Source organism: Eublepharis macularius, chromosome 11 (genome assembly GCF_028583425.1).
Source record: "Eublepharis macularius isolate TG4126 chromosome 11, MPM_Emac_v1.0, whole genome shotgun sequence".
Taxonomy (NCBI): Eukaryota; Metazoa; Chordata; class Lepidosauria; order Squamata; family Eublepharidae; genus Eublepharis; species Eublepharis macularius.
The window spans coordinates 67884518-67908956 of record NC_072800.1 but is presented as its reverse complement, the minus strand read 5'-3'; the positions used below and the strand labels follow the sequence as shown (position 1 = coordinate 67908956).

General features: G+C 39.6%; 2 protein-coding genes across 3 annotated transcripts in view; both read left to right on the top strand.

Moving 5' to 3' along the window:
• The window catches only part of LOC129337947 (LIM zinc-binding domain-containing Nebulette), a 195594-nt gene that overhangs the window by 110117 nt on the left and 61038 nt on the right, over positions 1-24439 (top strand). The window lies entirely within an intron of this gene.
• Positions 9107-24439, top strand: part of LOC129337708 (nebulette-like) — a 60456-nt gene continuing 45123 nt past the window's right edge. Inside the window, exons 1-4 of the mRNA XM_054991624.1 lie at positions 9107-9172; positions 9254-9325; positions 12458-12562; positions 21260-21370. Coding sequence (XP_054847599.1) covers positions 9107-9172; positions 9254-9325; positions 12458-12562; positions 21260-21370 — 354 coding nt within the window. The remainder of the gene's footprint in view (positions 9173-9253; positions 9326-12457; positions 12563-21259; positions 21371-24439) is intronic.

The following is a 24439-nucleotide window of genomic DNA, read 5'->3' as shown; positions in this document are numbered from 1 at the left end:
CTACATGGATAGACCCCAAAATGACGCAGCCCATGCTGCAGAGCCATGGCATGCCAGTGAGCGTGAAGTCGGTTGCGGTGAGAACATGCCAGTACAGATTCATCTGTGATTCTCCTGAAGAAAGATCTCTTGAACTTATACAGAGTCTTCCTTTTACTATCAATGTAGCGTTGGTACACCAGCCAGAGAAAAATTGAGCTTTGAATCATTGTGATAACTGCCTGCACCAAAAGAGCTAGGATAGCTGCCTGTGATGCTATGCTCTCAAACTGCCTCTGATATGCAAACACATCTCCGAATCCAGTTACTAAGGATGGGGGTATCTAACAACATTCAAAATTGCTGAAAGGAAGGAATCACCAATGAATTTGAATTATTTTTGGCAAAAACATAAATAGCCAATCACTGCCTTTTTGTGGGGAGGTCTGATCAGGGTCGGGAACCTTGAATATAGAGCATCGATATAGCGCTATACTGAGTGCATCTGGAAAAAAGGGGGGACAGGGGTTGATGATGCGCTTTTTCCTGTTGTGGCGAAAGTGCTGGGAACAAATTGCTGGAAGAGCATGTTTAATGGGGCTGTGACGGACTCAGTTTCAGAGGCTGAGATTTCCAGTCAGTGAGCTATGTTTGACATGTTTCCTCCCCCCCCCCCATGTGGCTAGCCTGAAATGGCAGTTGGGGATGGAATGTTGGGGAAGCAGTCAGTTGGAGTAGGAGAAAAAAAAAAGAGTGAAGGAGAGTTGGAGCCTGGCTTTTGACCAGAGAGGGTCAGCCAGAGAATCCTCTGTGTGAGGAAGAAATGTTTGTGAAGCACTGTTAGTCCTCCGACTAAAGTGGGAAAAACCAGCACTAACTCCTGCTTAGACTTGAGAGATCTGGGAATTATAGTGGGCCAAGGAAGTGGGTAGAGAGGAGTCTCCCCTTCAGTGCCAGGAACAGGGTTATAGCTCATAACTCTTAATGCCTGCCCAGTATCTAGTAAGGGTTTGTCTCAGTAGAGCATCCTTAAGTCTGGAGAGAAGGGAAAGTCGTGCTGTGTCTGTGCTTTAAAAGGGAAACATTTGTGAAGCAGTATCAACCTCTGAAAGAAGCCAGCAAGTGTTTTGTGCCTCACACCAGTGAAGTTCCTGTACAAAAACCTTTCTGTTTCTTCAGTTCAAACACCTGCCTACCAGCCTTTTGACATTAACCTACTGTAAATAAACCACCTCTTATCTTTTGAACCTCCCCAAGCCTTGTGTGCCAGTTTCTGCTAAAGGGAAGCGCAAACCCCTAATCTGTTCCCTACTAAGACTTGGCTGGGTAACCATTTTTAATAATCCTTAAGGGTGGGACAAGAAGGAAAGTTGAAACTTAACATCAACCACGCTACCAGAGGCTTCCCAGCCCAGTATACAGCTTCATAGGCTTAATGAGGCGAAGTTTAACCTCAGTGTAGGGGAAGGTCAGCCTAAGGCTGAGTTGGATGTGGGTTTGTGGCAGTGGCATATGGATGCTTTGCAGCGCAGAAAACGCAGATGTGGACACTGTGTATGTATGGTCCATTCTCAATGCAATTCATCAACTTAAGGCTTCAAGGCACGTGAGATGCGTGAAAAAGAGAATGTGCAGAAACGGCCTTGTTTTACTTTATATTCCTGAGTAAGACTCCATTGTTTCTTTAAAAACTGTGTGGGAAATATGTCTATGTTGAAATATGCTTCCTTCTATCACTATCCCGGTTAATCTGGTTCATTTTACTGGCATTTTTTATATCAAATGGGCATTAGTTTGAACCTTAAATTTTATAACTAAAAGTTTAACAGAAAGTGTAAGTTGGAACTCAGATTGAGTTGTCATATGTTCCTTGGTGAGTCCAATATTTGTGCCGTCATTTTGATTCCCTTTGTATGCTAGCATGGCAAGATAAAATGTGCAAATGTATTAATCAGTTCAAGAAAACTTAAATGGATTAATTGCATGAATTATAATGGATTAACTCTGCATCTGTTTACCTCTGCATAAAGGTGAAGTAGTTTTGAAGGATGATGCATGTATCTATCACAGCAGGCATTATCTTAGAAGAGGCATTCCCCCTTGTATGTGTGTTAGAAAAGAGATGCCTCTTCTAAGATGCCCCTGGTATCTGCAGTTTTTCCTGGATGTTTATATTATTGTTTCAAAAATATATTGTAAACCGATCAAAACTTTTTAAGTAAATAAAGCTAACCTATTAATTGAGGAGGGAAGGCAACATGGTACAGCCCAATCTCGTCAGATCTTGGAACTAAGCAGGGTCATTACTTGGATGGGAGAACCACTAAGGGAGACTCTGCAGAGGAAGGAAATGACAAACCACGTCCACTTCTCACTTGCCTTGAAAGTCCCAGCAGGGGTCACTATAAGTCGGTTGTGACTTGAAAGCACTTTACACACAACCTATTAATTGACTAAACATTGGAGCCCTTCTAGGTAGTCTTTCATGTGCAGTAAATATTTATTTATAAAAACTTACACCCCACCTTTCTGCTCTCCTCAGCAACTTTCATAATTCTCCTTTCTTCCATTTTATCTTCACAAGAGCTCTGTGAAGTAGGATAGACTGAGAATGGGTAATTGGCTGAAGTCACCCAGTGAGGTTACATGATAAACCTGGGACTTCCAGATATTAGTCCAAAACTCTTAACTGCTGTGCTACACTGGCTTTCAAAGGGGAGCAGCAGCTGGGTGAGTCATGTAAATCATGTGATATCTAGTTGTCTGATGGTTGCTGCCAAGTCTGGCCCTAATGAATCCTGCCTCAAAGACAAAACAGCCTTGGAAAGGGCCCTGCCCCTTTTACTGACAGAGACCAAGGCTGGCAATACTGTTGTGGTAGCTTAGCAACATTTACTGAGGACATTTATTTCTTAAAGCTTCAGGTGCTGCTTTTATTATTTTGGTGTTTTTAAATCCCTAGATATATTTGATTTCAGTGGCTTCTCTCAATTTTATAGAAAGATCTGTCCTGGCTATTCATGTCCCCAGTCTCTGGATTTAATTATCAATGGATTTGGCCATGTTGAGAATTAGATACATTGATATAAAATATTTAAACAATTCAATAAAAACATATAAACACAAACACAGAAAACATCTCAGTCAGGGAGGAGGGCCAATAACAGTTACCGGGATTACAGTAGAAGTCTTACCCACTAGCAGAAGACAATGATAGAAGACCATGATGGGCCCTTTCTTGGGTTGCCACCCATCTAGAGGAACTGAAGCAAGGCCTCTGAAGATGACCTAAGTGGACAGGTAGGATCATGTGGGAGAAGGTGGCCCTTTAGTTATGCCGGCTCCAAACCATATAGGGCTTTAAAAGTCAATACCAGCACCAGCCTGGAAGAAAATTAAGAGCCAGAGTAGATGAAACCAGACTAATGATATGGAGTGATACAACACATTCCAGTTAACATTCTGGCAAAAAGCATTCTGTACTACCTGTAGTTTCTGGGCAATCTTCAACTGCAGCCCCACATAGAACACACTTGGATCCTTTTTCTTACCTGCATCTGCCCAACACCTTTTAAAGACTCATTTCTCCAGGCCTGGACTTCATAACCAGAACTAACTCCTTAAGTGAGAAAAATGGCTTAAAATAGAGTGGGATAAAAATGCTCACTCTTGTTTCCCTTCTGCCTGCCCATGTTATGGTTTAAATTTCTTCCTGCCTCACATTGTATATATTTGTCAGCAGTTCTTCTGATGCATATGAAAATTCTTTCCCCTCCCCTTAACAGCAATTTTTTGACTCCTGAAATTTATTTCTGGGGGACATAGAACCCACATGGAATAATATCCAAGTGGTTAGTGAAGAGAAGAAAGGGAGCAAAATTGCTCCTCTTTTCCATGTGCCGACAGAAGAGGAATGAAGGGTGACTTTTGTCCCTTTCCTCCATCCATGTGGAGGAGAGTTCACATTTGTCCTGCAACCTTGGAAATAAGCTTTCACTATATCAGAAAGGACTGCTGGGGGAGGGAAAAGTGGGGAAGATCTGTGTCTTGTCCACTGATGGATTCCTGGATCCAACCTGCTAATACGTCAGTTTCGAGCTTAGCTCCCCCCTAAATATATTACAGGAATTTCATGTAGGCAGTGAGATTGGGTAGTCAAGCCTGAAGAATTTATGTGAACTAAGAAAAGAAGAATATGCTTAAGTTAATTGCCACTATTATGCTCAGCAGTATGGAAAGAAGAGAGGTGATCAGCAATCTAACAATTGGAATAAGATGAATTTATATTATATATTACTATGATATAGATCTACATTTCCTTTATGTTGGGGGGTGCTACTTGGCCTGTTTTAGAAATCCACTATCCCAGCGAACATTGGTTTCCCCAAGTAGTGTCTCTCAAGGACTGTTTTGGGTTGGGAAAATGGCTCAGGGGTGGGGGAGGGAAGGCTTAAGCGCTTTCTGCTTGTGTACCAGGGCCAAGTTTGAATCAGGAACTGAGCATGCAGGAATTGAGGAGAACTTGCAATTCACTCCTGATATTACATCTCTCACAGAGGCACACACAACTCATAGTAATGTATGAATTAACCCATATATAATATAGATTCTAATTATAATTACTTAAATCAATTGGTGCACCCCCCCCCCCGCAATTCAAGTCCCCATAAATTTATGTTCCTTTTTGGACAAGGAGGTCTACTCTGTTTAATTTTCTCAGGATTCTGCAATACAGTTTTTTTTTTAAAAAAACCCTCCTTGTTTTATCTGTATCAGTCCTGAACAATTAGTGAGTTCTTTAACTATATAACATGACCACCTGTTTTTAAGTGTCCGCAGATTTCTTCAATCTCATCTATGAAGCTTAAACTTTCAGATTATTTGATTATGGAGTGTATGCAAAGCTAAACATGCTGAGTGACAAATACAAAACTAAACAAAAGAATCGCTAGGTTACAAGCCATTTTTTCTAACATTAAATTGTTTAAATCCTAAAACGTAAACTGCTTTTGCAGAGATTCAGCTATTCATGTGTGTTGATGTTTAGCATGGTAGTTGTAAAACAGGTATTTGACAATATGTAGGCAGAAATATGTTTTTACAAGGTTTCAGGAAAAAGCCATATTTATCATCTTGTCCCTGTTGTCAAGGTAACCATGTTTCCTTGTTGGGTAGCATTCTTGGTAGGGAGCCTAACTTTCCCTTACTTATTATTGTAGCCATTACATTCTTGATTCACTTATGTCAGTTCTCTTGATCAACATTTGGGGTTCTCTCTTGAATTATGAGCAAATAAAACTATGGCAGCCTGATACATGTGATAGCATGTAGGCTATACCAAATTCCTACAGAATGGGATTAAGAGAATTTAAAACACAGCACGAGTTGCAGGGGGATGTCAAGCTCTTTCCATGTCAGCATTTTTGTAAATTTTTTCCCATCCATTTTCCTGCCTAAAGAAATATGGAACAGTGTATGGGAGGCAGGAAGTACTGATGCTTTAGCTGCCTTTGACTATAAATACCTCCCAGCACGTTTTGCATGCATTTGTATTTGATATGATGCATTAGTTAATGTGTGGGTAGGGCCACTATACATTGTTCTTTACATGCAGATATTTATGATTTAAGCCAGACCTCCTTGACTGCATGTTCTTGTACCTTTTAAAAAGTAACCCATTTAACTTGCTTTATTTTTTTTAAGGTGTATATTTACAGTCTGTTATTCTTGCCCACAAGTCTTTCTCCCCAAGCTGTACTCTTCCTTCTATAACCCACTCTGCAGCTATAGTTAGATTTCATGTAGCTTTGGCCCTGTCTTGGATTGTGCTGATTTCCTTTCTTTATTCCTCTTTCTAAATCCAACTCTTTATCTTTCAAGCAGGCCCTTCATTTTCTCAGTCTTACACATTTTCTGATTATAATTTTAGGCTTTTGACCTGGATTTATAGTCTTCGTGTTCAGTAACTGACAGTAAGTGGCCCAACAAATGCACTTTGGTTTTTTTAGTGATTTCTTTTATGTTACGTATTGACTTCATTTATATCATATCATATCATATCATATCATATCATATCATATCATATCATATCATATCATATCATATCATCTCATATCATATCTCATATCATATATCATATCATATCATATCATATCATATCATATACTTGCCTTTATCCCCAATAGGTTTACATCATTCTCCTCTTATTCATTTTATTCTCACACTAACCCTGTGAATTAGGTTAGGCAGACAGTGTGTCACTCACTAGCCCAAAGTTTCCATGCCCGAGTGGGGATTCAAACCTGGGTCTCCCAGATCGTAATCCAAAACTCCAATTAGTACACTACACTGATGGTTGGGATCCAAAAGGTTACCATGTGTACACTGAGACTCCCCCCTCCACCCCGTATACACACACACCAATTCTCTTGAATGTTGGGAAGCATTGGATACAATATGGCAAGCTATGATGGGAGGAAAAAATCAGCAACCTTTTTGTGTGATAGAAAAAGAGTTTTGTTCACTGCACAATACTCTTTGAGTTCATGTTAAGGATTTTTTTAGGACCTCTCACCTACAAAAACTATGTAGCCAGAAAACTTACACAGAAGGCAAAGTTTGTCTGGTAGACAAATTCCTTCTCATACATCTAGCAGATTAGACTGCCGATTACTTTGGCCCTACATTGAGGGGAAAATGTTCTGTTCCATTATCAACAATTTCTCGTTTTCACTTTGTGCTCAAAGTACTTGCTGTTGCCTTGGGAAAGAACAAGATAAGTACAATGGTTAGAGAAGTCCAAGGAAGAAAATGGGTCCAAAAACGGTAAGTCCAACAGAGTAAATATTTCCTTTCAAATAAACTTCCTTTCTTCCAGGTAGGAAAGGGAACCAAAGGGCTGCTGAATAGCTGCCTGCTGCGCCCGACAGTCAGGGCCGGCTGAATACTGCTGTTTCGTGACGTTCACGTCATCAGCGGCGAAATTATACCATTAACAACATAAAAAGTGTAACAATGTATATATAATCAACCATAGCATGATACATGTAAAAAACAAAATATGAAAGATGGTTGTTGGGGGTTTTCCGGGCTGTTGTTGGTTGTTGGGGGTTTTCCGGGCTGTATTGCCGTGGTCTTGGCATTGTAGTTCCTGACGTTTCGCCAGCAGCTGTGGCTGGCATCTTCAGAGGTGTAGCACCAAAAGACAGAGATCTCTCAGTGTCACTGAGAGATCTCTGTCTTTTGGTGCTACACCTCTGAAGATGCCAGCCACAGCTGCTGGCGAAACGTCAGGAACTACAATGCCAAGACCACGGCAATACAGCCCGGAAAACCCCCAACAACCATCGTTCTCCGGCCGTGAAAGCCTTCGACAATACAAAATATGAAAGACTTACCACCAATCAAGAGTAAATTCTTACAGAGTGCACATGAAGTCAAACAGTCAAAGATGAGTCTCAGCAAGTATCATATGGCATAATAGTACCATGCAAAGCCACCGGGCCAATTATATATCAATGAATAATAACAGGGAAGAGATCCTGACAAAACTTACTGTTTTGTATATACGTCAACAAAATACAACTTATAAAAAACAGGAGAGATCAAGGTCACTATTCAGGCCTCTAGGTCTAAGGCTCTTTAAGGTAAATATCCATTGTGCCTCCTCTCTAAGTAATACTTTCTGAAGATCACATTTAGGGATCCTTGGATCAGAGAACAAAACAGTGAATTTAAAATCATCATGTCTGTGGTTATTATTCACTAAATGTTCCACCATGGGTGCATCCATTACTTTGAGTCTAATTCTGGACATATTTTCCAGTAACCGGGTTTTTAAATGTCTGACTGTGCTACCTACATACACCATATTGCATCTACATAGTATTAAATAGACAACACCCGCAGTTTGGCAGGTAGTAAAGGTTTTAAGTCTAATTGTCATAAGTAGGAATCTGGACTTGGTCTTCTGTGATAGCAAGAGAGCAAAGATTACAATGACCACACCTAAAGTGGCCAGTAGGACAATTACCATCAGGTGTGGATGTTTTAAAGTCAGAGTGGATAACTAAATCCTTCAAATTTTTAGTGCGTCTAAACCCTATCGAGGGGGGCAATTCACATCCCCCAGTATCATGCAATAAAGACCAATATTTATGGACAATGTTTTTTAACTGTTGTGCCTTTGGTGTGACGGTGCGACAAGAAATAGCCAAGAATTTTGTATTGAATGTGATATTTGAATATCTTCATGGTGTGATACATCCTGAAAAACAAGGCCAATCTCAGTAAACCTGTGACAGAAAAAATGAATCTGATGCCAGTTCATCTGAAGGGAATGGAAAGCAGGGCAAGTAGGACAAACAACTTGGAGCATTTCCAGTTTTGCTGTCCTTGTACTCAGCCCCACAGCACCTTGCTCTAACACTTGGCTGGTGTTCCCATTCCAGTATTGCATAGTTCTGAAAAATCAGCATTGTCTGAATCATTGCAGTGTGTTTTAATAAGTTTTGGTATGCTTTTACTCTCTCAAGTTAATATGCTAACCAGATTCCCTACATTCAAAACAATCAGAAAATATGTCAAATATATAATATTCTAAAATGGCATTGTGGTAAAACTTGAATTATATTGTTCTGTTCTAATGGAAAACTATAAAAGTATTGGGGAGCTATGCTTCTTGCTTGTTTGCAAACCTTATACGGAATGAGTGGTGAGGTTTTGTCATAGTGAGTCGAGGATCTCTGATAATTTAAATGTCAGAGGTTGGCATGGTGTTCTTTGTATATGTCAGTTGTCTTATTTCATCATTCTTTTTGTTTTGTTATATTCCATCAGTTTTAAAACTTAAACAGTTTCAATAATCAGTTATTCGATATTTAAGCTTAACACATTTAAGGAAGTATTAAACCTTTTTGTTTGGTTAATGGTCATTAGTAAGGACATCTGTGATGCTTTTCACTCCACTCATGCGGAATTGTTCAGATAAGACCTTTGAAGTGCTGCCTAAATAAGGAAGGAACCTAAGTGTTCCAAAAGACAAAAGTAGCCCAGGCATTCAACAAGTTGCAGAGCTCAAACTCTTTTGCTTAGTGTAGCCATTTTTCTAGCAGAACAAAAAACGAGAATGCCTGCTCCAGAATCCAGGGAGAATGAAAGTGAGGAGGAGGTAGAAGAGAGCGACGATGAAAAGGTGGGTGGCTCTGGCACATTTTGTAAGATGGTAAAAAGGCTGTGATTTGTACTGATTTGTGGAATTCTTTCTTCTACTTAGGTATTTCTTAAGCCTGTTGTTGAAGACAGAAACATGACATTGGCTAGAAAGTGTACTGAAATCATAAGTGATGTAAGTAAGGTCTCCATTTAATTCTTTATTATATGTTCCTGCTCCCATCCTCCAATATTCAGATATTCCCTCAGGCAACCCATTCATTGTACTGAGCAGAAATGAGAACCTGAAAATTTGTTTGTCTCTGGAAAGTGCTGACAGTTTTGTTCTGCCTCAAATGTCTCCTCAGCCATAAATTAATTGAGTGTACACTTCAGTGTCGCAGCATGAACTCTGTTATCATAAGGATAATAAATATTGACACTGTACAGGGCTTTTGTAAAAACTGTGATACTAGCAGAAACAAAAGTAAATGCTATAGGCATTCCTGTAGTCAGTTTCTCCTGATAGGTGGAGCTGCCATGTTTCAAAATGGGGCTTCAAAGAAATCATTCTTTGAAAAAATCTTAGGTAGAAAGAATGGATGATCCTATGTAAAAATGTAAAGCTACTGGTAATTTTGAAGCCACATTGTAAGAAAATAGGGACTTTGGGGGGGAAAAATATATGCAACATCTTCTAAAAAATTCTAAGTTTATTTTACTTTTTTAAAACAATGTACAATGTGTAATTTATAATTTAGATAACATGTACAATTGTATTATTTGGCATATTTAAAATTTAAATGTAGCAATACCTTGTATTTCTACAAGAAAAATTGTTACCAGTGGTAATATGAGAGAGAGAGAAAGAGAGAACTGCTGATTGTTGCACTCTGTGAAATATTAGCACATATATTGTTTGCCATCTAAGATATAGGGAAAAATAAAGATGAAAAATAAAACAATTTTTTTGCTGTAAACAAAAATTCCTTAAGCATAAACAGTCTCATACAGTCCCAACAGAACTAACAGAATTAATACAGAACTAAACTTTATAAAACTGAAAACATTTAATAGTAGTGTCATCATACATGTTACAGCATATTAATTATGTATAGGGTTGCCAGCCTCCAGGTAGTAGCTGGAGATTTCCCGGAATTACAACTTGTCTCCAGGCCACAGAGATTAGTTCACCTGGAGAAAATGGCTACTTTTGGGGGTGAACTCTATGGAATTATGCCATGCCAAGGTCCTTTCTTTCCCCCAAACCCCACTTTCTCCAGGTTTCTCCGAGTTTCACCCCCCAGATCTCCAGGAATTTCCCAACTTGGAGCTGGCAACCCTAATTATGGACAAAATTAGTCATGATTAAACATATCCTTAAAATTATGTTGTATAGGTTTACAGTATACACAGAAGAAATTATTCTATATATATAATATTATTTTATATAAAAGTCTTCATATGTCACATTATGAGTGAGAAAAAACATATGTTAAGAAGCATTTCTCTCAGTCCAAATGAGAAATATTTTGTTGGAGGTTTTTCAGTGATCCCCAAAATGTCCATTTTTCTCTGTTGAAAAAGTGGAGGGAAAGTTCTCAGAAATAAATGTAAAAACAAAACTTCTTTTCCTGGGATTTTTCTGTCCGACCATGTCGTCACATCTTTACTCCAGTGCACCGGTTGGTTCCATTCAAGCTACTGGCCTGACTGTGGGCATGGTCCAGATATAGTTGAGACTTCTGGTGTTCCCTCAGTGATCCCTCCTTCCTGCTCTATGTTTTAATTTTCTGTTTTATATGCTTTTATTGATATATTTTAGTTTGGGTTTCAATTGTTTTTATAATGTGTTTTTATAATTGCTTTGTTTTTATGATGTGTTTTTACTATGATTTTCCCCACCCCTGGCTAGCAGGGGCCGGCAGGGTGGTGGGGAAGAGGGGGAAACTAGGGGAGGGGGCTTACCAGTGGTGTGGGGACATCACCCCCCATGCATCTAGATATGATGTCATCATGTTGTTGATTGAAGCCCTGGTATGTGGGCAAAACCCTTGTGTTTTATCCAAATAGAAGAGCAATTCTGTTGGCCCTGATAATGTGATGACATTAATTTTCCCACTGCAAATTGAGCACGTGCTCCCCAGCCTTGTGCAATGATGTCATTTCTGGGAAGTGATGATACTGCGCTGGTGCAGGACCGCATGCATGCAAAGTGTGTGCGTGGGGAACATCCAGAAAGCACAAGGAAGGTAAGAGCTGGGTCCCCCCTCCTCCCTGGAGGGTGAGGGGACCTGGCAACTCTAATGGGAAACAAATCTTGTATGTTAATAAATAATTAAGGATTTTAAAGTTATATTATTTCAGTGGCAGTTAATCATGCACTTAAAATTCTTCCATTGATTTCACAGATTTTATCTGCAATTTACTCTGGATTGTGCCCAAAGTTGTCGTCGTTTCTTGCTACTGTGTTATCACATACATAGAACTGAAGGCAAAACTATCTTCTATGGAGAACCTTCTTTTTCTAGGCCACTGATTTTTTAAAGGTCTTTTCACTCATTTTCTGATTTAATGGAACCCTGTTGGATATCTGCCAGTAGCATTATAGTGATAAAAACAACAATATTTAAATGTCCTCATCTACCCTCTTGGCATCTGCATCTCTCTCATCTGCTATTCCTAGCATTCAGTAAAATTCTGAATGAGATAAATATAAGTTACAAAGCACAGGATGTTGCTTGAAAGACTGCCAATAATTAACAGCAGCAGATTCAAAATGGAACTGGAGGGGGGAGGAGGAATTCAATTAATGTACTGTTACCAAATGCACTTAAGCGCAAATGTATTGTACCTGAAGTGAAAAGGAAACAAAAGAGTGAAAGCTTATTTCCCACAAGGAAGAGAGAATACCAGGTACCCAAGAAATTTGTATTAGAAAAAAAAGATGGTAAAAAAATTTAGTGATGCAAAAATATTCATTGGTTAACATATGCCAACCAAACTAGGCTGTGAAGCTTTCTAGAAAAACACAGATAGCTATGAACTACCAAGTCCCTTTGAGAAGAGTCAGTTTGAATTTTGTTGATGTGATTCGATATTGGGGCAATCCCTAACCCAGACAATACTGAAACACAATGCTTTAGTGACATAACCACCAAGCCTTGCATCTGAAGACATGAGGTTGAACTCATGAAATTTTTCAATTATGTTTTTGATGTATTTTTATGTTTGTTTCGGTTTTATATTGTAAGCTGCAGTGAACTCCTCTAAGGTAGAAAAGTGGCTAATAAATGTTTTAAATAAAGAAAATTTTCTTCCTTTTTAGGTCCGCTATAAAGAAGAATACAAAAAATCTAAAGGCAAATGCTTATTTGTACCAGACACTCCTCTGCTCAAACATGTGAAAAACCTCTCCACCTTTATTTCTGAGGTAAGGCTTTAAAAAAGTGGAGAAGTGTTTGATAGTATTTACATTTTCACAGAAGCATTCATGTCACGGCTTTACAAACTCAAAAGTGTGTTTTGCAAAGTATGGGCCAGCATTTTAATTCTGCGGTATATTTATTTATTTATGAAAACATTTATATGCTGCCTTTCCACCCAAAATAGGGTCCCCAAGGAAGCGAACAACAAATATTAAGACATTTAAAACATATGTTTATATGGATTTTGAACTTATATATACACTTTAAAATGTGTATATGGTATTTAAAGTATGTGTATGGTCAGATGGTTTCATGGATATTAAAGATTGCAGATTCTCAGTACTGAAGATGAGCAAATTGAGTTAAATATTCTCCCATTACAGTTTTCAGGGTAAATATAATGATTGGTGGAGAGTAGAAATATTCTTCACAAACTTCCTTTTAGAACCATTTGTTGTCTCCTGCTGCTTTAGTGCCACAGTTTTCTCCTTGTTACTGCTTCTTTCTTCATCTTAGATTAGTCACATAAGGAATTTCAGCCAACTGAGGTACTGAATGGGATGGCAACATGATGCTATGTTGCCCATTAGATTTGATTGTGTGGTGGTGGGGCTATTAGCAAAGTCAGATGAGAATGAGGACACTGCTTCCTAATCCCATGGGCAAATTAAATCAGTTTGGAAACATGCTGTTAACAGGATGACATCACTAGCCAATGTGATTTGGGTACAAGATAATGTCATGGATGGAAGGACAGTTAAGAGAGGGGATAGTGCAAGAAAGAAAGTACATGAATAGACAAAACCAGTTTGCAAATGTAAACTATTTAATTCAAGGAGCAATATCAAAAACATATATTTTTTAATTAAAGAACGGAGAGAGTTCACACCTAGGACAATCAAAAAGAGTCCAGTAGCACCTTTAAGACTAATCAATTTTATTGTAGCATAAGCTTTCGAGAATCAAGTTCTCTTCGTCAGATGCCTGATACAGAGACTGTATCACACCTAGGACAGTGTGATCTCACCTTGTGACACTTGCCTTCATCAAAATAACAATGAACAATGAACCTGAAAAGACATCTTATTTGGAACAGTAATTAAGCATACAACAGCAACCAACATGCAACAATTCAGGCCTGTTGTATCTGAGCAGACCTGGGTCTCAGTCTTTCTGACTTCTGTCTAGCCAGTCCCTTGAAGATGCACCTAGGGGTTTGCACAGGAAAAAACCTGGGTGGATTCGGTTCGGTAATAGCGAACTGGAAAAAATTGGAATTCTGGGAATACTGAATTTATTGTCCAGTTTCGTTTGGTAATACACACCAAATTCAGTAAAATTCAGCCATCGTTTCCTATGGGAAATTCAATTTGGAAATATGTCATTTTTGGACCAAATTTCACCAATTTTGCAGGAGACTTACTACTAACTGTCCCCTAATGACCCAAGTTTCATAAAAATTGGACCCTGGGGGGATTTTATGCCCCCCCCCCAAAGAAGGTGCCCCTAACCACTGACAATGCCTAGTATTCTCTATGGGGGAAACTATGGGGGTTATCCAAGAGGCTGGGGGTGGCATCTTGAAAGCAAAATCCACTGAATTAGCATGGGACCTATTCTTAACTATTCTCTAACTACCCCCTAAGTTTCATGAAGATTGGACCATAGGGGCATTTTGGAAAGTGCCCCCAGCCACCTCCAATCTCCATTATTACTTGTGGGAAAACCTACAACTAGCCTATCTTAAAAACACTTTTTAAAAGTTAACACTTCACAACTCTCTCAGGATACACAAAAAGTACACCCAAACACCACTAGGTTAAGTTAACAAACTGAACCAAGCACCCTAACAAACACCACCCCAGAAGAACAACAACCAACAACAATTGAACATCTGACCAATCCAAACTTCTATGCCAAAAGAAAACAGAACCCAGCAAAAAACACCAAGCAAACTTCTGTAACAAAAGCCCAACAACAGGGGGAAACAGCCCCCCCCCAGAAGAACAAGTGAACTTAATAAAATTAACAGGAACTATAAAAGTTTAAACTAATTACCCACAACAGGATAAAACAATCCCCCCAGAAGAACAAGCAGCAAAATGAACAGTAAATATAACCAACTTCAAAAGTCAGAAATCAAAGGCTCTCCTACACAAAAGTATCCCCCAGCAAAAAGGCAGTTTTTAAAATGCAAAATAAAAAAGTTTCCCTTCCCCCACCCCATCTCTGCCAGACACCAGGCCCCCTCCCCCCCAAAAGAAAAAACCTCAGTGAGTCTACACTTCTCAAACCAGGCAGCAGCCAGGAGTCCATTCACTGGGCAGCAGAATCCATTTGCACTCCAAAGCAGGCCAGGAGAGAGAGCCAACAGCCAGCAGCAGCAAGCAGGCAGTGTCTCTCAATCTCTAGGCCAGAGCAAAATGGAGGCTGACTGATGCAAGCCTAATTTAATTCCTTGCAACAGTTTTAAAAAGGCACTCTCCTTGAGAATCCCATTGTCCAAAGAAGGAGAGCTGCTGCAAAGATTGGCCACTCACACTCCCCCGCCCTTCCCCCTTTCCCTTTCCCTTTCTGCCTCTCACTCACTCCCCCCCCCCATTTTCCCCTTCCCATCTGGATAAAAAAAGGCAGAAAGCAATGTTTCTCTGCTGTTCCTTCACAGCGCTGCTGCACTTCCCAAAGTTTATCAAAGTTTCAGTAAACTTAAATTCGGTGTTCAGTAATACAGATTTAAGTTTGGTAATACTGAATTTTACTGAATCAGGTAAAATTTGGTATTTTTGCCAAATTTCGAACCCGAGTTACACATCCCTAAATGTACCACATCGCAACTTGGATGTCTTCTGTTCTTTACAGGAGTTTCTGATATCCCTAAAATATTAATATAAAATATTCATAAAAAGGAGTGCTTCTGAGGTGAGAGTGCTTCTCCTTGCAGCTTCAGGCCTTCTAGTCACTCAGGGAAAATTGAGCTTTTTTCCCCCTTATAAGGAATACCCCAACTCTTTAACTCCCTCTAGTAGACTAAGTGTCATGGACCAACCTAGCCCAGCAGAGCAGAGAGACTCAGAGGACTCTTCTGAGGGAGAGGCAGCTGGTGAACCTGACCCAGATCCACAGCCAGTGGCAGAGGCACTGCAGGAGGAGGCAGTCTCTGAAGGCTCAGATATCGATCCACAGCCAAGTCCCAGCACATCGGTCCCTCAGCTTCCCAGCCCTGGGCCAGCAGCAGAGAGCCAGGCATCAGCCAGCTCTCCCCCTCAGCTTCCCAGCCCTGGGCTGGCAACAGAAAGCAAGGTGCAGGCCAGCTCTCCCCCTCCATCACCAGAGCCTTGGGAGTGCTGTCAGAGGAGGGCTAAGAGAGCCCTCCAAGCCAGAAGGCGCAGTTCCAGGCTAGAAGCACAGCACCAGCCCAGCATCATTAGTGATGATAAGTGCTTGCAGGAGCAGGACTGACAGCCAGCAGGTGCATGCTATAGCACAAGCAGCTGAGCACTGTGAGGGTTAAAAGCAGCTGAAAAGGGAGTGGCTGTGTGGAAGCAACGTGTCCACTTACTACTGACCTTGCTGCTGTGTTTGGAACCAATTCTCTTGTCTCTGACCTTGGCCTGTTCATGTGGATTTGTTTCTGGAATACCCCTTTAGACTTGAAGCTGTGAGTGTTGCCCAGTTGGTGCCTGAGCTTTGGAACTGTGCTTTGCCCTGCTCAGACAACTTGGGAGTTGACCCTTGCCTGCTGCCAGTGTGAGTCTGCAAATGGGACACTAAGGGTTACACAAGCATTGCTAAAAGCAGTTGAAAGATGAGGTGGGCATTTTTTCTACCCTTCTCAAAATGTTCTACCAAAACAAGTTTATATAATAGAAAACCTTTAATCTGCACCTTGAGAAACAGTATTATTTTTGATGTATTGTTGATGTATTGTCGAAGGCTTTCATGGATGGAGAACAATGGTTGTTGTGGATTTTCCAGGCTGTATAGCCGTGGTCTTGGCGTTGTAGTTCCTGACATTTTGCCAGCCGCTGTGGCTGGCATCTTCAGAGGTGTAGCACCAAAAGACAGAGATCTCTCGGTGTCACAGTGTGGAGAAGATGTTGGCAGGTAATTTATATCTACTCAGGACAGAGGGTTTGGGCTGAGTCATCCTGTAAGAGTTTCCCAGGGTGTGGAATGCTAATGGAGGGAAGCTTCACTGTATCCTGAGGAGATTCTTTTGCATATGGATTGGTGCTTGATATGCTAATCTTCTCTGCAGGGCTATTGTTGGGTATAGATTATTTTGTTAGCCTGGTATTTTTCAGGACTAGAAACTATGCTCTATTCATTCTTAAGGTCTCTTTCCTGTTGAAATTGTGCTTGCGCTTATGAATTTCAATGGCTTCCCTGTGCAATCTGATGAAGTAGTTGGAAGTGTTGTCCAGTATTTTAGTGTCCTGGAATAGGATACTCTGTCCTGTTTGAGTTAGGCTATGTTCAGCCACTGCTGAGTTAAGCTATGTTCAGCCAGCTGCTGGTGAAACGTCAGGAACTAAAATGCCAAGACCACGGCTATACAGCCTGGAAAATGCACAACAACCACAGTATTATTTTTATTTTACATTATATTATACATTTTCCTTAAAATGCCCTCTGTTATGATCTCTGTTATGAAGTTGTAGTTCTCATTCTTTAACCAAAAGGCCTAGTTGCCACTGAAGTGAGAAAGCTGTGGGTGGATAGTATCACTTTACACTGCAACTGTGAGCTTACATATTTGAATCTGAAGTATAGTTCTGTATTGGGAACCGAAAAAAAGACATTTTCTTGGGACTATGGAAATCAGCTTCAATCCCCTGTGAAACTTCTACTAATATACTTCTGTCTATCTAAGCTTAGCTGTCAGTTGCATGTCTCAGTTCTGCTGATCAGTTTTGTGGATACCGATGGCCTCTTATAATTGGTGTGCAAGCAAGTGGAAATCCATTATGCACCTTTCTTCAATACTTTATGTCTTTCTGACAAATGTATGTTATACATATAACTTATGTAATATGCTCTTATTTATTGTATAGGTTTTTGTGATATTTTATTGCTGCCACTCACTACCAAATCTAGAATAGAAAATGCCACTTTTTCCAAACATGAGAATCTTATTTTGAAGGCAGGATAAGTAGGATAACTCAGTTTGTGCACTATACAATTAATCTTGACATTATGTCAAATTATGGAAAACATGTTTAGAGCATATATAATAGTTCATGCTACTATTGTGTTTTAGCACAAAATATAAAATGTATAATTAATAACTTAAACATGTGTATAACAAAACTAAATTTGCTTTTTAAAGGTGTTAAGAAGCTAATTAGAAATAAAATTGAGTTGAAGTGGTTTTGTGATATTTCAAAGGAAAAATAGTAGATTGCTGCTCTCTAGCATGTTGTAATGGGATTGTAAACTTCAGCAATTATGATCATTTTGAACACTGTCCCTTCATATGATTTAATATCCTGCTTTTCTCCCCAACCCCAAAGCAGTTTAGAACATTATTCTCCTTCCCTTTATCCCGACAGTAACAACCTTGTGAGGTAGCTAAGGCTAAGAGAGTGTGACTGGCTCAAGGTCATCTAGTGAGTTTCCTTGACAGAGTATGAAATTTAAACCTGGGTCTTCCAAATCCTGTTCTGACATTATATCGTGTTGGGTTCGCTGTTGTGATGGGAAGCAGGAAATAGAAATTCCTCTGTAACAGACAGATTAAATATAGAGGTAGGTTTCCAACCCCCATAAACTTCATTTCTTACAAAATTCGAAAACTGAGCAACACAGAAGTCTGGGGCTGGTCTGAAATGTAGAGTCCAGGCAGAATACATGTGTTTTTTTGGTTTGGCCAATAACAAACTCTTCAAGTCTAGAAGATAGAGAATGTACATGACTGACAACTCACATCTGAATAAGCTGCCTGAACGCCATAAAATATTGCTTGGTTTGGAGAAGAACTCCTAAAAATATGAAGGAAGTAGGGGGAGGACCATAAGATTCTTGTTCATGAAATATTGGGCATGAAAATTGAGTAATGTAATTGCTATCCTAAGACAGCAAGTGTTCTTATTTATTTTTTAGAATATTGTTATGCCACCTGTAATTATTTACTCTTTGATTTTATTTGTTTTTAAACCTTTTGCCTTTGGATCTTTAATTCAACTCCTTATGTTACCTTAAAGTTTTACCTCAGGAGGGCTCTGGTCACTCACAACCAATGCTCTTTTTATTTCTGCTCAGAGTTTAAGGTGTTCTCTACCGTACCCAGGCTCTACATCAACAACACCTTCCTTTTGTTTTGTTTGTGCGATCTATATATTGTTGCCTCCATAACTTCCTCAAAAGGTTTTTTTGTTGCACCAAATGCTTTTGCCAGACCTCCTCTGTTTAACTGGAAATATAAGAAGGGTTGTTAGCTTGACAGAATGGTCAGCATGCAAAGGTGGCTGTGAGTTAAAAAAGGATATTTTTTTCTTAAACAAAAATAGAATTTATTTATAAGTAAATAAACATGATGGTTGCAGAGTTTTGATGAGCATATTGGTTTCTGAATATTTGTTTAGTCTTAGTGTTTTCATAAATAATTATCTTATCTTAAAGGTGTATTCACAACCTCAGTCACACAGTCTAATTTTCCACACAGATCTTCACTAGCAGACTAAAATTCTCTTCGTATCCACACAGATATAGAGTCACCCATGCTTTTCCTTACAGATTAATCTCTCACTCTAGGGTTGCCAGGTCCCCTGGAGCCCAAACCAGGGGATTGGAGGGTTGGGGAGGCACGTGCATTGGGAGTACTTACCCCATACACATGCTTTGCAACAACAGTATTGGAGGCTGATTTTTATCAACTCAGCCCCTCACGGGGGCTTTTGCTGCCTTGTCGCACCGAGAATGATGTCATTCCCAGTGTGTCAAGGAAGTGCTCCACAGCACAAAGGAATGTGCTGTGAGGATCCTAGGTCCATTCCCTGTGCCTTTTCCCGTCGGCCAGATGACGGGGATGGAGTCTGGGAGTGGGGAATCTCCTGCTCCCACCAGGGGAATGGGATCCCTATCTCACTCAGATATACACAGATTGACACAAGTGTACACACAGTTGCCTGACTTAGGCAGAATTAGGCTTTCAAGCTTCCACACAGTCTTCTTGATTTAGCCAAAATTCTTTCTTTGAGATGCCAATTAACTAGAATCTCTTGGCTGGTTAACTCTCTCAGAAACACAGACTCTCTCTCAGGCACTCAGTTTGCCTGACTCAACTAGAATGAATGCTTTCTCTCAGCACACTGACTAAAATACTACTGTTCTCTTTGCCCCCTAGGGTACAGCTACTGACCAGTCATAGCAAACTCCATTCATCTAGTCTCCCTACTTCTTTCCACAGAGGCCTGCATTTAAACTCACAATAGTCATTTTTTAAAAAACTCACATTAACAAGCAGAAATAAAATCCAAATTAAATACGTTGCGTGTGAAACATTATACCACCTCTGCAGAGAACTTGCCTGAGGCAGTTTACAAATTAAACCTTATAAAGTAATAATTAAAAACCAACATTAAAACCCTTGCCAGAGCATAAGAACACTAAGCAGATTAAAATAAATTTCTCACAGTTCCAGGATAAACACGCTACCAAATGGTATTTAAAAATCAAACCTTTAATTTAAAGTGTAGAAAGAACCCACCGTGAATACATAGGACACCAAATTTCCCCTTTCAGACAGAGTTGCAGATTTACATACACACAGTGTTGTCATTTATGTGAGGAATGATGCGGGAGGAATTTGACTGAATTCTAAAGAACCAATGGGTAACAGAAGTTGGACAGTGGTGTGAAGCTCACTAGCTGAGTTGATGGGATTTGTTTTGAGAAGTTTTCGTGGAAGTTGGAAATGTAGTGGGGCCAAATGGGAGGGGGCATGTATTGATTTTACTATGGACTATCTCCTGTACTACCATTTTTACACTGACTCAATCCAGCTAGGATTGTTGCAAATTTAGCCTGTGCAGAAAAACCACATTTCTAGACAGTGTCATGTTTGTGTTCAGTCATGCTATGATTGTCTGTATGTTGTAACCACAATGCTCATTATTAACCTGATGTATTCTCTCCTTAGTGCAAGTGTTACTTTTGAGACCCAGAGTGGGCCTCTTTTGTTATCTTATAGAAATATGCTCTTCTAAGCTAGCACTGATCTTGGAGCGTCCAGAAGCCAACTCTTGCTACTTCGCCCAGATGCTGGGAATGTATGATCGTATACTGAATGTCTAGCCATAACTAAAAAGGGTTCTCACAGGACCCATGTATACTGTGCGCCAAAACCTTAACAGTTATTTGAGCATGGGAAAATCAAGTATAATATAGAACTGCTTGCCTTGCCTTATCACTTCTACCAAGCTCCGCGATGGAGTGCAGACCTGAACTGTCAAATCCTGAATAAAGCTTTTCTACTGGAACCAATGTGTGTTCACTGGAGAGGGGCTGAGATCTACCTGCCAGGAACTGACAGACAGCCACATTTTTAAATGCTTCAGTCACAAAACAGATCTACAAACATCTATTCCCATTTCAGAGCTTAGCAAAATTTTTTTTTTGTTTCCACTTCTGAACTTTTTCTTCTGCCTGTTAATCTGTTTGGAATAATTTGTGTAACTTCTTCCCTTTCCCTTGCCTTCTAGGCGAAATACAAAGAAAGTGCGAAGAAAAATCTTTCCAACTCCCTGTACAAGCAGATGCCAGCTACAATTGACAGCGTGTTCGCCAAAGAAGTTACACAGCTTCAGAGCAAGGTATTTTTCTACGTTAATTGCAGAATTATCCCAAGCATGCTCATGCTTGTCAGATGGAAGAGATGTCTGTTGTACCACAGGTGTTGCACTGAGACACCTGCCAATACCATCCATAGAAAGGATCAGCTAATGTCCAGGGTTCCACTGTGCAGGCCATTTTATATGCTAGAGTTCTTACATTTTGTAAGCATTAGCCATAAGCAAGGATTTTCACCTAATCAGAATGTGAAACTAGCACAGTTGCAGTTAATTTGAAACTTGACTCCTGATACCAGTGTGTGTGATGTTGTGTCTGCCAGGCATGGTTAAGGGAATCTTTGCACCTCACAATGAGCAGTTTAGGCAAACTTGATTTAAGATACAATGAATCACAGTTTGAACAAAGCACAGTATGCTTTTTATATGCAAACTAGATTTTGTTAGTCCTAGATCATGTACAGCAAGATGACGCTACTCTTTTACACTCATTCCCTTCCACCTGTTTTCCGGAAACTACTAGTGCAAAGTCAGCACTCTTCCTGAGCTGACCATTAGTGGAAGAGAAACTGCTTCCTCCTTTGGCAGAACAGGTAGACAGAATTTGGATGCAGGATTTTCATTAGAATGTTACTATGTAGAGAGCTTCAAGTTTCATGGTGAAAGTATGTGACAGTGAAACACAGTGTGGTGGATCTAACCATCCTCCAAGTAGCCTTCCTCCAACTTAAGTGGCTCTTCAACAGAAGAGCTACTTAACTTGAAGGAAGATTCCTTAGACTGGAGGAAGACCTCAAACTTGAGCCAAAGTGAAAGGATCCACCTCATTTGTGTTCAGTTTTGAGAATACAGGTGGGCTAATCCTCAGATCTCTCTGGCTTGCACTGAACAGCCACTGGACGTAAACAGTCTCCAAAACTTTTGCTGAGTCCCTGCCTTGCAGGAACCCAACAAGAAGATTGGAAGGGGAGAGTAGAAGCCAACACTCAGCTGAGATTCTGATTCTGTTTAATCTGCCCAGAATGCAGGGAGAGGTTCTCACTCTGTCAGCTCGAACTGTGGAGAACAGAAGCAGATTGCTTTTGTTACCCCTTCTCCAAGCTTATTTTTTTTTTATAGAATAACTATCTGTTCCTGCATGATCAGCATGAGGTACAAACTAAGGTACAAACCTAGTCCCTAAGGGGGAGTTTATCCAGAACAAGATGACCACGAGCACCAGTGATTCATGATAACTAAAGTAGCTAAGAAGTCCTGGAGAAACCAAGAGGTTCATGCACTCTGTCTGTTTCCTGGCATAGGTCATAAAGAAGGGTGATCAAGGCAGTTTCTGTTTTAAATCTAGGATAGAAGCCAAACTAGAACTTGACCCCAAATTAGATGATGGTCATTCAAGATGTCTCACATAATGTTATCAAATAATAAGTCACAGGAGTGGTAACAGTCAAAAAATAAAACAGCAGCATTAGATAAAATTTTTGAATGCCGTACTGTATCCTAAAACTCATAAAACCAAATTCAAACTAAGGCAGCAGAGAAAGCAAGAGAGAGAGAGAGTTTCTAAATATGCATAAGATTTTTCAGTTTGTTTCCATATTATGTGCATTATAGAGAAAGAATAACCTTTAATACTCTTGGTTTAGGATAATCATTTTAAGGAATGCAGCCGTAACTTTCATAAGATCCTCACAACACTGAATTCTGAAGACATCATCTGAAAAATAGATTTTGATTTATATATTCTAAATATCTAGTAGGCATACAAAGATATGTAGAGCCAGGAAACTGCAATCAGTTGTAGCCTTGAGAAACAAACACATATATCCAAGGATTAGAGTTTTGCTATAAATTAGGTCTGCATGATGACACACACACACATCTGAAATGCAATACAGTGCCTTAAAATGACTGGTTACGAAGAGTTAACAGTTTAAGTGAGCTTTTTATGTCCTAGCAGTAAATTACATAATGTTTTAAAATAGCATACTTGGTTTGATTTATAAATGGGATTAACATAAATTATTTGGTCCGCATGCATTTCACTTCTGGCTGTGTTCCAAGTAGTACTGTGTACCTTTCATACAGTAAAAATCATGTTTTTCTCTGTTTCAGTAGTGGACCACAGTAGGGATAATAAGAGCTGACTATAATACTAATATTAAGTTAGTTGGTACAGCTTTATCTTCTTTAGTAGTTTGCTTCTGTTTTAAAAGATATTTCTAAAGAATTAAATACTGAACTGTACTATTGAACACTACTATTTATTCTGAAACACCCCACCATTAAAAGAAAATATATGTAATATATCTTAGATGTAGCATAAAACTTAAAGCCTGCAGACACATTTTTCTCCATTTGTAACATAAATCATACCATTCTGCTGCAAAAGCTATGAAAGTGGAACAATTCCCACTCATTGGGTTTTTAAAACATTATCCCTACCAGGGAAATGGGAGAAGACATGGCTGGTTTTACAGCAGAGCTGAGATTTACCCTTTCCAAAACCACTCTAATCTAAACTTGCACCTTCCAAAAATATAACATTCCTGCTGAGGCAGTTTTGGTAAATGCTGGTGAAGAAAAAAATCATATTCTTTTCCTTTCCTTCTAGTGCCTTCTGTACTTAACATAAAATCACAGAAGTTGTAAAGAGAACTTAGTTGTTCAATGCCTAATTAGTTGGGATGATTAGAGGAACTGGTACCAATGAGGAGTGGAGAGGAATATACTGAGATAACAAAAGAGATAGTCAAGACTATTTGTCTTTCAAGGATAAATTCAAGCCAGTATTTCCTGCTGATTATACTCTGCTATATTGAAGACAAATTGCTTTTTAAGGCATTCGAAGGCCGTTTGGCAATCGGGGGTCCATTGTAGTTTAGCAGAGGGTTTTTTGGCTTGGTCCCCTTTATCTTTGGTTTTCAGCAATTCTGTTAAGGGGAGTGTGATTTGGGCGAAATTTGCTATAAAGTCTCTATAGAAGTTGGCAAAACCCAGGAAGGATTGCAGTTCTTTGCGGGTGGTGGGTGTTTGCCAATCCTGGATCGCCTGTATTTTGGCTGGATCCATTTTCAACCCCTCTTGTGAGATACA